Genomic DNA, 14,379 nt, shown 5'->3' with positions numbered 1-14,379 from the left:
TAGTGTGTGTTTTTGGAAGCATCTGGAGTGTTTGGGCATGTTTGCTTGCCGAGAGATTTTACCCTGTACGTGTCAGTTTTTTATTTTATTTTGGATGGTTCAATTGCTTGTATGATGGTACAACCTGTATGTCTATTTTTTTTGTTAATTTTTTTTTAAGCATCAGTACAGACACAAGCGCTCATATACACGCGCATACACTCACCCCTATGAACGCATACACGCACACCCTACCCCTATGAGCACCTCCGAGAGACTGAGCCGGCATATCATCTTGAGATTTACGAAGTCACCGTAGGCGCCTCGTCGTCGACGGGAACGTCTCCTCCCACTGAAAGCGCATCACCGGAAATTCTGAAATAAATCCAGGAATAATGCGAGCACCAGGATTTGAACCCTGGTGGGTTGGGGATACCACTGTCCACCTAACCAACTCAATCACAGGTTGATTCGCTTTTTGAGATGGCTAATCGCTCAGTTTCTTTATAGCCTGGTCATTGAGTTTTGTTATGGTCTGATCGCTCGTTATTTTATCGCTCAATTTTTACCTGTACGCCTAAGTTTTTATTTTTTGAGATGGCCTAATCGGTCATTTTTTTGGAATAGTTTTGTCACTTTGTTTTTTGTTGTGATGGTCTGATCACTCACACCTAACTTTTCATTTTTTGGATGACCTAATCGCTCAATTTTTTTATGGGATAGTCTGGTCGCCTAGAGTTTATTTTGGGTGACCTGTTTGCTCATTTTTGTATCGCTTAATTTTTACGTGTAGGCCTAAGTTTTTATTTTTTTGGGATGTCCTTGCTCAGTTTTTTTTGGAAAGTCTGGTCGCTTAGTTTTTTTTGGGGGTGGGGGAATGGTCCGATCCATCTTCTTTCTTGCTCAGTTTCTTTTTTTTTGTGCGTGGGATGGTCTGGCCGCTTTATTTTTGTGGATGGTGGCCTGGTGGCATGGTCCAACCTTTTTTGAACGTGACAGGTTGCTTTTTCTTTCGGATGTTTCTAATTATTATGGGATTTTCTAAACTAATTATCTTTATTCTGGTGATCCCTTCAAGTACTTTTTATATATAATAGATGATGTCACCATAAAAAATAAATACCTGCTCCCCAGGATTGATGATTTATTCGATCAGTCAAACTAGTAGGGTGACCCGCTCATTTGCGCGGCTAGCTTTACTTTCAAATTTCATATTTGTATTAATTTTTTTATTTGGTCATGTTATCAAGTATTATCTGGGTTAGGATACTGGTATATTAGTACATACATACAAAAATCTAAATAGACATGCAAAAAGTGTATAGCATACCATAAGATACATGTCTTGAGAAACATGATCTACTTTCGTCCATAGGTTTTCTATTTCAGTGAATTGGATTGTAGCGAAGGAGTTTATTAAGTCAAATAAAAGATAAATGGTACTCATATATGTGTCTGTCATTCAAAACCATACACTGGCATATGACTTTTTCTCTTCACTATGCATTCTGGGATGTACTTTCCATTAATAAATTAGAAGGAACTTTACATTGATGGCTACTTAAACACTTGTCACCTTCCCTGCTCATCATTGGTCGTATTTGCAGTTTTTTTTACTCCAACAATACCATGTTTTTTATGTTGCAATGCATGCTCATATGAATCTAATTTTCCAAGGCAATGTAATTCTATCATATATCTTGGAAACTGCTAAAACATTATCTCTTACCCAATCTTATCACAACTTTCATCAACTTCAACTTTTTTTTGGGTGCATAATTGGCTTATTATGTTCATGACTTGATTTGTTTATTTCATAGTGTTGTAGCCACAACATGTTTATGCTTCCTAAATGCATACATGATACCATGTTGAGATCTAATCTTTTTTTCGCGGGGGATGTTGTGATCTAATCTGGTGCAACATTTGTGTAGTTGTGCGGATGCGGCACGTGCTAGGAGCCTTCTGTTGGCCCAACATGCAGCGCATTTTCTATCTATCTTCCTTCCAACATGCTGCTAGATCAGACGGCCAGCCCGATGTCATGCGTGATGGCCATAGGTGTTAATCCAGGTGGTGAGGTTTTGTAGCACAAATGGGTCTCCCTGCCGTAATTGGAGATCTCTTCTCTCTATCCATCAACGTCTTACACATTTTTTCCTTATAGTCCATCAAGGGAATACCATGTTTGGAAGCGAGTGTATAATATGCGAGTACTTGAACCAATAATACAACATGTGAGGTCTTGTTTGATACCGTTTTATGTACCAATTGTTTGCCCTTGTGTTGAAATTAAAACATTTAGCTTGACACTGCATTAGCATTGTTGGTTAGAAAACAAACATATGCTAGAACATCCATCTCCCCAAAAGCAAGCCAACTAATTGGTGGACCATGTACTATAAATTTACAATATGGGTTGACCCGAGAAAAGAAAAACGTGCTAAAAAGTACTCCCTCCGTAAACTAATATAAGAGTGTTTCGAATACTAAAGTAGTGACTAAACCCTCTTATATTAGTTTACAGAGGAAGTATCTCATAAAAGTACAACATTAGGAATTTCATTTGCTATACCTTTGTTATAGCAGATCATTACCATTAGAAGTTCTATATTGTATCTAAACTCCATATAACCACTGATTCTTAATCAAATGGAATCTATAACAAAAAGCCCAACGCGTTGGCCATCCATGTGAAAAATAGTTACCTCGCAACCAAATGATCTCACAAACATGCATGCATGGTGCATATTCCATCCAGAACATTAAAAAAATACTACCTATATCCTCGAGAGAAAGAGCATATCTGTTCTAAAATGGTGTGCATATATGATATATCCAGGCTAGTTGGTACGGTCATACATAGGTGTAGTAGTTGGTAAACATGAAGAATGAATCAGCTTAGGTGAATAAATCATCTTATGTTTTTTTTGAGGGAAATCAATCATCTTATGTCCGTAGGCAAGAGAGATCAATTAATCAAAGCACCTGTGTGTTCTGGGCCGAAGCTTCGAAACGTGTTTGCCCATTGACTCGACATCATCACGCCGAGTTAGTCACCTAGCGTCCTGAATTTACTTCTGTTTGTCCAAAATCATGGACGCCTCTGCCGGTTCCATCACGGACACACAGGTTTAGTCTAAGATCATAAACATGTCAGGGAGTAGCTAAACATACTGTTCTTCAATCCACTGCACCATCAGTTCCTCCTCATGCCGGCCAAGATAGATGATTGGTGATGGCGGAGATGTGCCTGTGAAGATTGGTGTGTAAATCTGAATGAGGGACAGGCGCTCTGCTCTGCTCTGTAGGTGCTTTGAGATGAGAGGAGCATATGATGCGTGAATCTCTTCTTACCTCAAACCCTTATCTCGGATCCATGGAGCAGCCTGTTGGCCTTGGTCCCGAGTCCCGACGTTGACACAGTGATCCGCTGTTTACTTTCCGGCGGAACGACGAACGATGAACTAGCTACGACGGGGTTCTTTCCGGGCGATACATACGCTAGTGTAGAACTTGCAAGTAGATCGATTGCTATGGCTGGCTAGATAACAATCACGTACGAAGTACTAGTTGCTGGGGACACACACGAAACACAACGTACGCGGCAATAGTGCATCCCGGACTAGCTTACCTAAATCGTGATTTACCTCTAACACAGCCATTGACTTCCTCCCCGGATCAACATGCGAGCAGCTCTCCATCTCGACCATGTCTGGACCAAGCAGACGGCGTTCTGGGGCAGCCAAGCTTTGGTTGGATTGTTGGTTACGGACGAGACATTATTTTTCAGTTTTACTCTACATTTTACCAGTGCTTAGGGAGGGGAGGGGAGAGGAGGAGTATAAATTGGTCCAATGATTGATATGATAGGGTAAGGTAGTAGCAACGCAACGCTGTCGACGAACGTTGTGTGACAGCACTAGCCGAGTAATACTACACATACAAAGGTTTACACGGGTTTTATAAATAGGTGGGTTTTGATTGAAGATTAAGGGGAGGAAGGGCCCACCCCCTTGAAAATCAGGATGGAGTGGTTAGTTAGAAAGAAAGAATCCTAGTCAACGTGTAATTGCATGTAACTTTTTGTATGTTTAGCATTATTAACACTAGCCCATGACCCACATTACTTGACAGAAGATTTTTCCTTCAAAATTATTATTTATATTTTGACAGTGGCACGACGCTGCTGCGAAGACTTTTCCTCCAGAATTATTATTTATATTTTGACAGTGACACGATGCTATATGAATGGGTCAGAATTACGAGTATTATTTATATTTTACTTTTAGTCTCTCTCCACGTCGTGCCGCTTCGTCGCAGAGGCCTCGATGAATGAATAATCATCTGCGTGAGGTGAGATCTGACCCCGGCTTTGTGCCCGATGACTTATAAAAACCCAAGCGCGCCCAGGATGATCGGTGTGCATTCAAGAGACTACTGCTAGCTAGCTAGCTTCAGAGTGGACACACACAACGAGCTCTCCGGGTCCGGCGTCGTCCGTCCAGGAAGAAGAACATTTAGAGATGGGCCACGCGAGCGCAGCCCTCCCCGTGGTTGACCTCGCGTCCACGGACATCAGCGCTGCCACCAAATCCATCCGGCAGGTAAGGTCGATCGACAAGCCAAGGCTTCCCGGTTTGATCCATCATATATACACTAGCTAGCTACTTGCTCCTTCCTTGATGTATTCTCTAATTTGATTACCCTGCATACATGCATGCATGCAGGCGCTGGTGGATTACGGCTTCTTCTACGTGATCAACCACGGGATCGACGACGCCCTGATGAAGAGCGTCTACGCGGAGAGCAACAACTTCTTCCAGCAGCCAATGGAGGAGAAGATGGCGCTGCGCAAGAACAGCAGCCACAGAGGCTACATTCCTCCCGATTTTGAAGGCTTCGAGGCTGACGCTAGTGGCAAGGGTAATAATAATAACCATCTTTACAATTTCTAATTTTCCTTGTTATGTTAGTTGACAACTCTTACGTTTAATTTGTGCATGCATATATAGGGGACCTATTGGAGTGTTTCCACATTGGGTCTGGGGTAGACGGCGAATCCAAGAATGATGTGAATCAGTGGCCGCCTGCAGGTAGGTACTAATTAGTTTATTACCCGGCCTACATTAAGTATGAACTCTTTCATCAATAACATCGGTACGCGTGTCTCAGAACGCTTTCCATCTTGGAAGAAGACAATGAAGTCGTACTACGAATGTGCAATGTAGTTTCTTCTTCTTCCTCCTCTTTTCTGAATCATCAAATATTTATTCTTTGCTCTAATATGTTGTTCGTGTATACTGTGTTTTCCTGCTAACCAGGGGAACTAGCAAAAGGATATTGTCCCTAATTGCTTTGAGTTTAGACCTTGACGCTGAATTCTTCAAGCCACATGACTCCGAAACAATTCTTCGACCAATTCATTACTCAGGTAATTTATTAGATGTATGCTAACTAGCCTTTCATATCATCGAAGTGTCATATCCAGATGAAATTTTAGTTCTCTACACCTTCCTAGCTAGCTAGCAACTGGTTATATTTATATATTTGGTCAATTCACTGCAGGTCGGGCAATTGAATCGAAACATGGAAGTGATCATGGTGCAAACGCTCATACGGATTATGGAATGTTAACTCTTCTTTCAACAGATGGCACCCCTGGCCTGCAGGTGTGTGTGCATAATTCATCAGCTCTAGTTGCTTTATCATTTTAGCTAATCACACAACCATGCACACAAGCACGCACTATGTTTGTGTAGTTGGCATAATTCATCAGCTCTAGTTTCTTTATCATTCTAGCCAGATTCTTACTCTACTATCAGTGTACAGATATGCAGGGACAAGGATGGCCGTCCCCAGCTCTGGGAAGATGTTCATCACATTGATGGGTAAATACTTCTTTCCTGTGCTAATAAATTCCTTATAGAGTCAGGCACCCTTCATGGTCAATCTATTGCAAAAATTACAATTACTACATATTTAAGCATCGTTAGTTTTATTTGTTCATCAATTAACTCTTTGGGTTGTGTCTTCCCATGCTCCTTAGATTTTTTTTTGACCTTACATATTCCAACGTACTGACGTACTTGCAGAGCACTTGTTGTGAACATTGGTGATTTGCTAGAAAGGTGGACAAATAATGTTTATAGGTACATTCTCTCTAAACTTTGTTGATCCTGAAGAACATTGGTGATTTGCTTAAAATGATTTGTTGACTAAGACCGTGATCATGTTTGAATAATGTCTTTAGATTAAAATCTGTATGTGAATTTTGATATTTATTCATTTTCCAACTTGTAGGTCTACCCTGCATCGTGTTTTGATGGTTGGCAAGGAGCGGTATTCAGTGAGTATACTAACTAACTGCTAAATTCAGAATGTTTTTGTTCAGCAGTTTCAATAGTTAGCTCTTGGGTTTCTTTTAAAATCATCTGAAAATTGGATTTATCGGCACTTCAATTTTCTTTGTCAAACTATCCAGTCATATTTGAATGCACATTATTATATATAAATTAAATTTCATAACTGCACTTGATGACATTAATATGATCACCCTAGTGAAGCTACCAACCTTGTATGCCTGTAGTTATGGGGTCAAGTCCTCCGGTTTGCATTTATTTTAAACTCAACATTCATAATTTTTTGTTGAAATTTAGGAAAAACAGCTAGTATCAGTAACCTACGATAATAATTCAAATCCAACAGCCAAAACCATCATTTAGAAGACACTAGTTTTCTGGTGATTTATACTGTTATCCATATTTTGCCGCACATAAGAAAAAATTTAATCTTCATCTCATTATCTCGCTGTTTCAATATGGCACCTCCTTTAATAGAACATATATAGACACAACTTACACAGCACTATACAGAAACAACCATCGACAACCTTGGAGGAGCACGTACAACTTTAAAATTTAATGACTGATGATACATAAATGGAAAAAAATATTCATCAAGTGTAAATATATTTTATACAAGCTTCTTTCATGTATCAGGTGGCTTTCTTTGTTTGGCCAAGCCCAGATATGATGGTTACATGCATGGAAAGTTGTTGCAGCGAGGCAAATCCACCAAGGTCCTCTTCTAATAATATCCGAATATTTATTTTTATTTTTTGGCCTATTATTGTATCTCATGCCTTTGAAAATTGGACACCTTTTCAGATACCCACCTATTAGGTGTGGCGAATACTTGGAGCAGAGATTAACTTCCACATACAAATACAAATAGACTACTCTATCGTGGTAATTCCTGGCTGTAGTCTGTTTGGTTTTATCAGAAGTTGCCAAAAGCTTTCTGTTAATGCAGTCAAGTACCATAGTTGATGAATCATGGGGTGTAATCTCTATGTTTTTGTATCGACTTAAATTGAGAGTTTCGTAATAAATTGGGTGTGATGTTGTCTGATGATGTAATAAGGACAATTTGGAATATGATGAGGTGGCTAGTATCGGCTATATATTATATAATGTTTGCCTACAATAGTCATATGTTGTAACAAATACAGTCAGTTTTCGCATAAATATACACATATCAGAGTTTTATTGTAACAAAACAATTATAGTAAGTAACAGCGAGAGAAGGAGACGTAGAGAAAAAATAATTCTCCGAAGGTTTTCGGTCTATCCCTGTCAGCTTCGCGGCATGTAAAATTAATAAGGATCCCAGTGGTGTGTGTATGAACTCCCTTCACCTAACGGCAACCTTTCTTAATATACGGGTCAACTCTCTTTTTTTGTGGGGTAATATATGCGTCAACTCTAACACATCACATTGAGTACACGTTACAAAGCAGGAATTAAGACAAGGTGTCGGGTACCAAGTCTTCCCAATTATATTAAGCCAACTCTAATTATTAGCCCACTGTGTCTATACAAAAATGTGCCAACACCTAGACTTGGTATCCTATTCCAACAGCACATGAACTGTCGCGAAATTTGCAGGAAGCCGCGTTCTGGCTCTATTCCTATTAATTATATATATCGAGGAAAAGCTAGCATCAACAGTCCCTGGGAGCCCGTCAGTAGAGGAATCATGAGCCAAGCCAGGCCCATTAGGCAGGAGAGTGGATGCCACTAGCAGCGGCTGAGGGTATTCTCCTAGCAAGAACCACGTATCATGCGGTAGCAGTAGCCCACGAGTCAATCTCACTTAACATACGGGTCCAGCGGCAACCTTACTTAACACTAGATCATCAAGGCGCGCATTGCTGTGCCCGCTAATCTTGCTGACATCTAATGTAGGAAAGAGAAATATTTGAAAATATTTGTGTAGTTAGAAATATCTGAGAAATTTGCACCATGTACTTTCTTGTGGTTTGCACAAATTTGTAGACTGACTGTTGCATCTAAAAATGAATTTCAGGAACCCAAATACACAAGAATTCAAGATACAAAATTGATCAAAACCTACTACCATTTTGCTTATTATATAGCTGACACCAATTATGGAAGAGCATCTTGCGTTCCGTACCTAGTGAGACCCTCTTGTAGGTGCTTCCATGTGCTATCTGAATCCAACTCTTTTTTCAATAATAGCAATCAGCGTTTAAAACAGCAGTAGCTTAAAACGCTCTGCTCTGAAGTCTGAACATATTAAGCTATCATATGTTATCTGTAATAACAACTATGTACCTTTTCTTTCCTGAATAAAATTTTCAGTTTATGCAATATGGTTCGACTGCTTAGTGCTTATGCTATTTCTCTTGCATATTTCCTATGAATAAATATTCTCTAAAATGGAAGTGACTATTTGATCATGGGGGAAGGGTGTGTGTTCGGTGTTCCTACCAATGATTGATTGATGCGAGGTGGTCCAATTCTCTTTGCGCGTCGTAGAAAATATAGAACCTACAATATTCGTTATATTGATCTGACCTTTGTGTAGGGTATATATAGGAGTACATGTGAGGAAGAGAGACTTGGAGTAGAGGGCAAGTCGTACATGGTTTAAACCTATTCTATCTCTAACTCCTAATCTCTAACTAAACACAAATATACTTCTAACATCCCCCCTCAGTCATAGCGGGAGTGAAGCGGACGATGGCGGCTGAATTTAAAGTCTTGTCCTTCCGTCGTCTTCTTCATTGCGCCATCATCAACCGCATCTCTAATGGCTGATGGGTCGGCACCTAGGGCGATGACTGCGTCCCCTTCTAGTACCTTCCCTATCTTCTCCTCTATTCCCTCCCGCAGTCACAGCGAGAGTGACGTGGATGCTAGTGACGATGCGGAAGCTGTTGACTGGAGTTCTTGCTGATGAGTTGTTGTAGATGTAGCCATTAATGTCGATGTTGAGGTAGCCGATCATGTGATATAGCCATGGTCAAGGTAGTCGTGGTCGATGGTGTAGTTGTCGTGGATGATGAAGCCGCACAAAGCCGGAGACGCAAAAAAATGTGCTATGACGGAGTTGCTGACGTGGACGATGCACCTTGCGGATGTCAGAGGGTGTCGTCGGCGACGAGTCCACCGGTTTTGCCATGACCGGAGGAAGCCCATCGAGCACACATCGGTTTTGCCAGAACCGTGTGGCCGTGTATGGGTCGTCATTGTAGTGACGCCGTGTCGATGCAGCCGTGTTGTCGTGGATGATGCAGTCGATGCCGTTGTCGTGACGAGGTCATTGCCGTCGTCGTGGTCGCGTCTTGCAGAAAAATCTGTTAGAGGATGCTAGTTGTCCATCTTGTGAACGAGGCGGTGGCGGTATGTCGACGATGATGTTGGTGAAGACCACGTTGATGAAGACCTTAGCGATGTAGTGTCGGCGATGGCGTTGCAGCGGCGTGTTGACGATGATGCGTCGGTTGGAGGCCTCCCCCGTGGCGACGAAGTGTCGTGCTGAAGAAGTATGTGGGCTCGTAGCCTGGTGTAGTCGTATAGCTTGAAGCAGGGAATCGGCTCGATGAAGAATATCTGGTGCAGATCATGATGATGTAGTCGTACTCGGTGTAGGTATAGATCGGCGGCGTAGGTTGATGCAGGAGGTGACGTAGCTCAGCTCGGGATGCAGCGCTTGGTGTAGACGATGGTGTCGCGGCGTCGTAGTAGGATGCACGGAAAACTGCCCTTCCATGATCCGAGGCTTGCGTGATCTGCGAGGCGGTCGGTGGAGCCTGGATTAGAGTCGAGGCCGTATGGGTAGCTGTAGTGGAGTCCGTAGTGACGCTTGCCTGCATCGAGCATGCGTCCGCGGCTTCGCAGGCGATCAGGGACGGAGCCAGAAAATGGCGATGAGGGGGGGGGGGGGGCAGGGGCTTGAACTAGAAGAGCCGGAACTAGAAGAGTCGATCACAATCATATAAGACACAATCATGTAAGCATATAGTATAGTAAATATCGTGAGGTCTAAACACTCAAAATATAATCGCGGTTCTGCAATATGAATAAATTTGCATATCTATTAATCTTGAAAATCATGACTGTATAATTTCTTCAGAATTCGTTACTAGTTCCGATTGGCTACAAAATGTTCTCAATAAAACTCGTCCTCTTCATGCCTACAAACCCATAATTTGACAGTCAATTTTTTTTTGATTTTTTATTGTTCTAGTTTCTAGTTCTGTTGTTTTTAAGGCACACATCAAAATTAAGTGTAGATTGAAAGAGGAAGTACAAATCATGTTCACATCCTTTGAATTAGCATCATGTTCACATGACTGACAACTTGAACCAATTGGCTTAAAAAAACATGAATTGACTGAGTTCTCTTCCTCTTTATGTCTACACACATAATTGGGCAAATCAAGAATTCTAATAATCTATCTAATAATGAAAATAAACTAACCTTTCGTTGATCGTCTCGTCGCTCATCCATGTACCGTGTTTGTGCGGCCGGCCGGACTGCTCCTCGGTCTGAGGATCGGTACGACGGGGAGTCGTGCCGTCTGGGACGGTCGGACGGAGGCCTTCCCTCCTCGGCGGATGGAGAGATTCGATGGAGAGGATGGACAAGGAACGACGGACGAGCAGACTGTGGAAACGTAACGACCGTGCATACGTCGTGGACTGCTCGTGGTCGTGCGTATTGCTTGCAGACTCCTTGTCTTCCACGTGGGCTGTTTTTGCCACTAGGCCTGCTTCCATGTTGTGTACGTACATGGGCTCTAGGCCTCTCGCTGTGGGAGGGCCGGATGGATCACAGGGGGGCGAGACAGCCAAAATTATGTGCGTACGAAGAAAAATATATGATAGGGGGGGGGGGGGGGGGGGTGTCTAGCCCCCCCTCGTCCCCCCTTGGAATCGTCCCTGCGGGCGATGGAGTCCATCTGGTGGTTCCCCGCGTGCGTACAGCAGAAACCTCCGTACGGACTGGCATCAATTTGCATGGGCGTGAATCACATCTAGCCCATCTAGGCCACATGTATTGAAAAACAGTAAAACTGAGCCATCTAGAAGCCTCCACAGCGATTTGGAGCTCTAAGCCGTCAGATCACTGTTACGTACGTGCAGGATTGATCTTTCACACTAATTAACTACCGCACGTTTCAGGCACCGTTTCATGGGCCGCTCCGCGGAACGATCTACCGTTTTTATGGGTAATTTGGTCCTAAGATCAAAGGCCTAGATCCAGCATCGTACGTTAACAGGCCAAGTCATCCAGGCGGAGCGACAGGAGGAAGGCCACGGGGGATCCGGCTTGCCTGCTTCTTCCTCATGCTCCCGTCCGTGCTCCCACTTCATCCTAGAGTTGTTTTTTTTCTTTTTTCTTTCTAATTTTATCATCCCCCCCTGATTTTAAAAGGGTGGGGTCGGGCCTTATTTTGTTTCAATCAAATCAAGCCACGTACGCGGGAGCACGGATGGGCATACGCCGGGGGAGCAGGCAAGTCTTGTCCGGCTACGGTGCAGTGTTCATGCAATTAATGGCGTGGAAGGTGCGCCGTCGCCGCCCTTCCGATTTCTCCCATTCCGGTTGTAGTGGTCGTCCGTTTCTGGTTGCCCACCTCCTCTCCCGTGTTGGTGATGCTACTTTATGCTCCGTCTATTTGATCATCTTATTTTCGTGGTGGCAGAGACGACAGGAGGCGAAGCAATGGCGCAGCGGCCGTGGGCGTTGACGAGGAGTAGGAGCGGCGGCTACCTCAACAGCGAAGGTGCGGAGGAGGTGCGCCTAAGCCAGTGCCCGCCTACCTCCTCGCGGTTCTGTCTAATACAGCTGCTTAGCTTAGGGAGGACCGTGGAGGAGGCGAGGTCTAGAAGAAGACACGAGAGCAATTAAGTGTCCACCACCGCAGACCTTGATTTAATTGAACAAGCGAGACTTCGTTCAGAATTGTTTTGTAGGATTCCGGCATGGTATGGTTTTTATGTTCTACTCCAGGTCTCTCCAGATCTTGGCGATTTGTGTCGTGGATGCAGATTCAAGTTCAACTGCTCAGCTCCAAATTAAAGGACTCCCTAATTATTCTGGGTATGTGATTAATTGCTAAGATAAAAAGAAACATTGATAGTCCATGATATTCGCTTGCCTTTGGTACACAAATTTTCCCCTGTTGCATGCCATTTCTTTATTAGCTCTCTGTTGGCTGTCTTACATGCTAATGTGATCTCTGAACTGTTTTCATGTCAATTTCTAATTTATGTGCGACATATATGGAGTTTTGCTTTGATTGATATAACAAAGAAACAATGATGTCCTATAGTTCTAGATAAATTGTATATAGGTTTGTAGCTGATACCAATTTCATTCGCGACACTGGAAATCTTTGCCTACTTTGATGCTGGGCGGGCTAAAGATCTGCCCTCACGGGGGTGCATACACTTCTTCCCCTCTCTAGGTTAGCTAGGGGAATTTGTCGCATTTGGCGTTCAGTTAGGACGATGGTTGTTTTCCCTTCTTTTTGGTGGGATTGATCCATGGATAGATTAGGTCATAATTTACAAATTTAAGAATGGTGTTTCGTTTTTTTATATCTAAAGAAAATATCGTAGGGGTCATATATATAACTTTTGTTATTATGTTTTCAACAGGCTTTGGCGATTTGCATACTTGAGCACTTTTCATACTCCCTCCTTTCAGGTTTATAAGGCTCAATTCAAAATTCTCACCAACCAAGGTAGATGGTGAGTGGTGGAATACTTTTTTGTAGTTTGCAAAAGCACCCAATTAATGCTCTTGTTTTCCTCAAAAAAATATGTTTACCAATGCATTAATTGCAATGCATGCATGCATAAATTACATGCATTGGTCAATTTTCTCTTAGTACTTGCATGCAATGATTTAATGCATCTTGGAATCTGAACATGTGATGGAAAACAACCAAATTGAGTCTTATAAAAATTGAAAAACTAAAATTTTGAGATAAGCCCTATAAACCGGAAAAGAGGGAGTAGTTTCTATGAATTTATTTTGATACAAGTATCTGATATATATTTTTTATTATTTTGCTATGTATTTGATGATTTTTAAATTTATGTCATTATCATACGTCTAGAAAAATATATTCTCTTTAGACTACCACGTCCTTGGGTTGCGACATGGAACATGGATTTGCTGATGTGGTGGGGCTACACGAAAGAGGCTGTGGTGTACCATGGTGCACCATCATGCATGATATAATAAGCGGCTGCCGAGAAGGTTACAACCAGCCACCGACACACGGCCAGGGTTGTGACGCAGCACTGCATTCTCTGATCTATGTTGTGTTCTCATGTCTTTTCTCCGATAACATTTTTTTTTTGCACTTCAATTTTCAAAAGAGAAAAAAGAAGAAGGGTAAATTGTTGTATACTTTTGATATTTATTACACGATCTCTTTGACTCTTCGATGATTGCTAGCTGGGCATGTCCTCTTGTTCGCTCTAAAATTATACATCGTTTCAAGCTATTTACAAAATCTTATAAAAAATAGTTTGATGTTCAAAATGATGAGTTTATGGCTGAAATTATGATCAAATGGGCCTAGGTTATGTGAGATCTCACTAAACTCGAATTCGTTGCACCGAATTACATCATTTGTTATGTGCTTTGTGATTTCATTATTTGCTATGTCCATCTAAATATCTTATTATCAAGTCTTTTTTCATTTTCTTTTTAACATTTACGAGCGCGGCAACGCGCGCCATCATGTTCTAGTGCCAATCTGATCTTTTGATCGATTGTGTGCCGTGCCCCCAGGGAGAGGAGTTTAATCTCCCCGAGGGCGGCGCGCTACGAAAGTGGTGGGAAGTCTTAGGCTCAGCGTCGTGAGACTAACCGTTCTAATATCATCTAGAAAATATAGAACCTACAATATTCGCTATATTGATCTGACCTTTGTGTAGGGTATATATAGGAGTACATGTGAGGAAGAGAAACTTCAAGTAGAGGGCAAGTCGTACATGGTTTAAACCTATTTTATCTCTAACTCTTAATCTCTAACTAAATGCAAATATACTTCTAACACGCGTTACC

The 14,379-nt window shown here is 42.1% G+C and overlaps 1 protein-coding gene across 1 annotated transcript; it reads left to right on the top strand.

Annotated features, from left to right (window-relative positions):
* The first annotated feature begins 4,414 nt into the window (after positions 1-4,414).
* Positions 4,415-6,352, top strand: LOC123153842 (2-oxoglutarate-Fe(II) type oxidoreductase hxnY-like). The gene is made up of 9 exons (XM_044572766.1): positions 4,415-4,586; positions 4,710-4,905; positions 4,995-5,075; positions 5,155-5,206; positions 5,304-5,413; positions 5,548-5,651; positions 5,812-5,870; positions 6,075-6,131; positions 6,283-6,352. Exons 1-9 carry the CDS (start codon positions 4,506-4,508, stop codon positions 6,350-6,352), a joined length of 810 nt encoding a protein of 269 aa, XP_044428701.1. The 5' UTR covers positions 4,415-4,505.
* The last annotated feature ends 8,027 nt before the right edge of the window (positions 6,353-14,379 follow it).

The sequence above is a fragment of the Triticum aestivum genome, chromosome 7A (assembly GCF_018294505.1).
Source record: "Triticum aestivum cultivar Chinese Spring chromosome 7A, IWGSC CS RefSeq v2.1, whole genome shotgun sequence".
Classification (NCBI taxonomy): Eukaryota; Viridiplantae; Streptophyta; class Magnoliopsida; order Poales; family Poaceae; genus Triticum; species Triticum aestivum.
This window is presented reverse-complemented; position numbering and strand designations above follow the sequence as displayed.

Excerpts from the sequence above, each read along its gene's own strand:
- LOC123153842 (XM_044572766.1), top strand. The coding sequence starts at position 4,506 with ATGGGCCACGCGAGCGCAGCCCTCCCCGTGGTTGACCTCGCGTCCACG. Across the intron at positions 5,076-5,154 it reads GAATCAGTGGCCGCCTGCAG|AACGCTTTCCATCTTGGAAG; the intron begins GTAGGTACTAAT and ends CGCGTGTCTCAG. Across the intron at positions 5,414-5,547 it reads TCGACCAATTCATTACTCAG|GTCGGGCAATTGAATCGAAA; the intron begins GTAATTTATTAG and ends AATTCACTGCAG.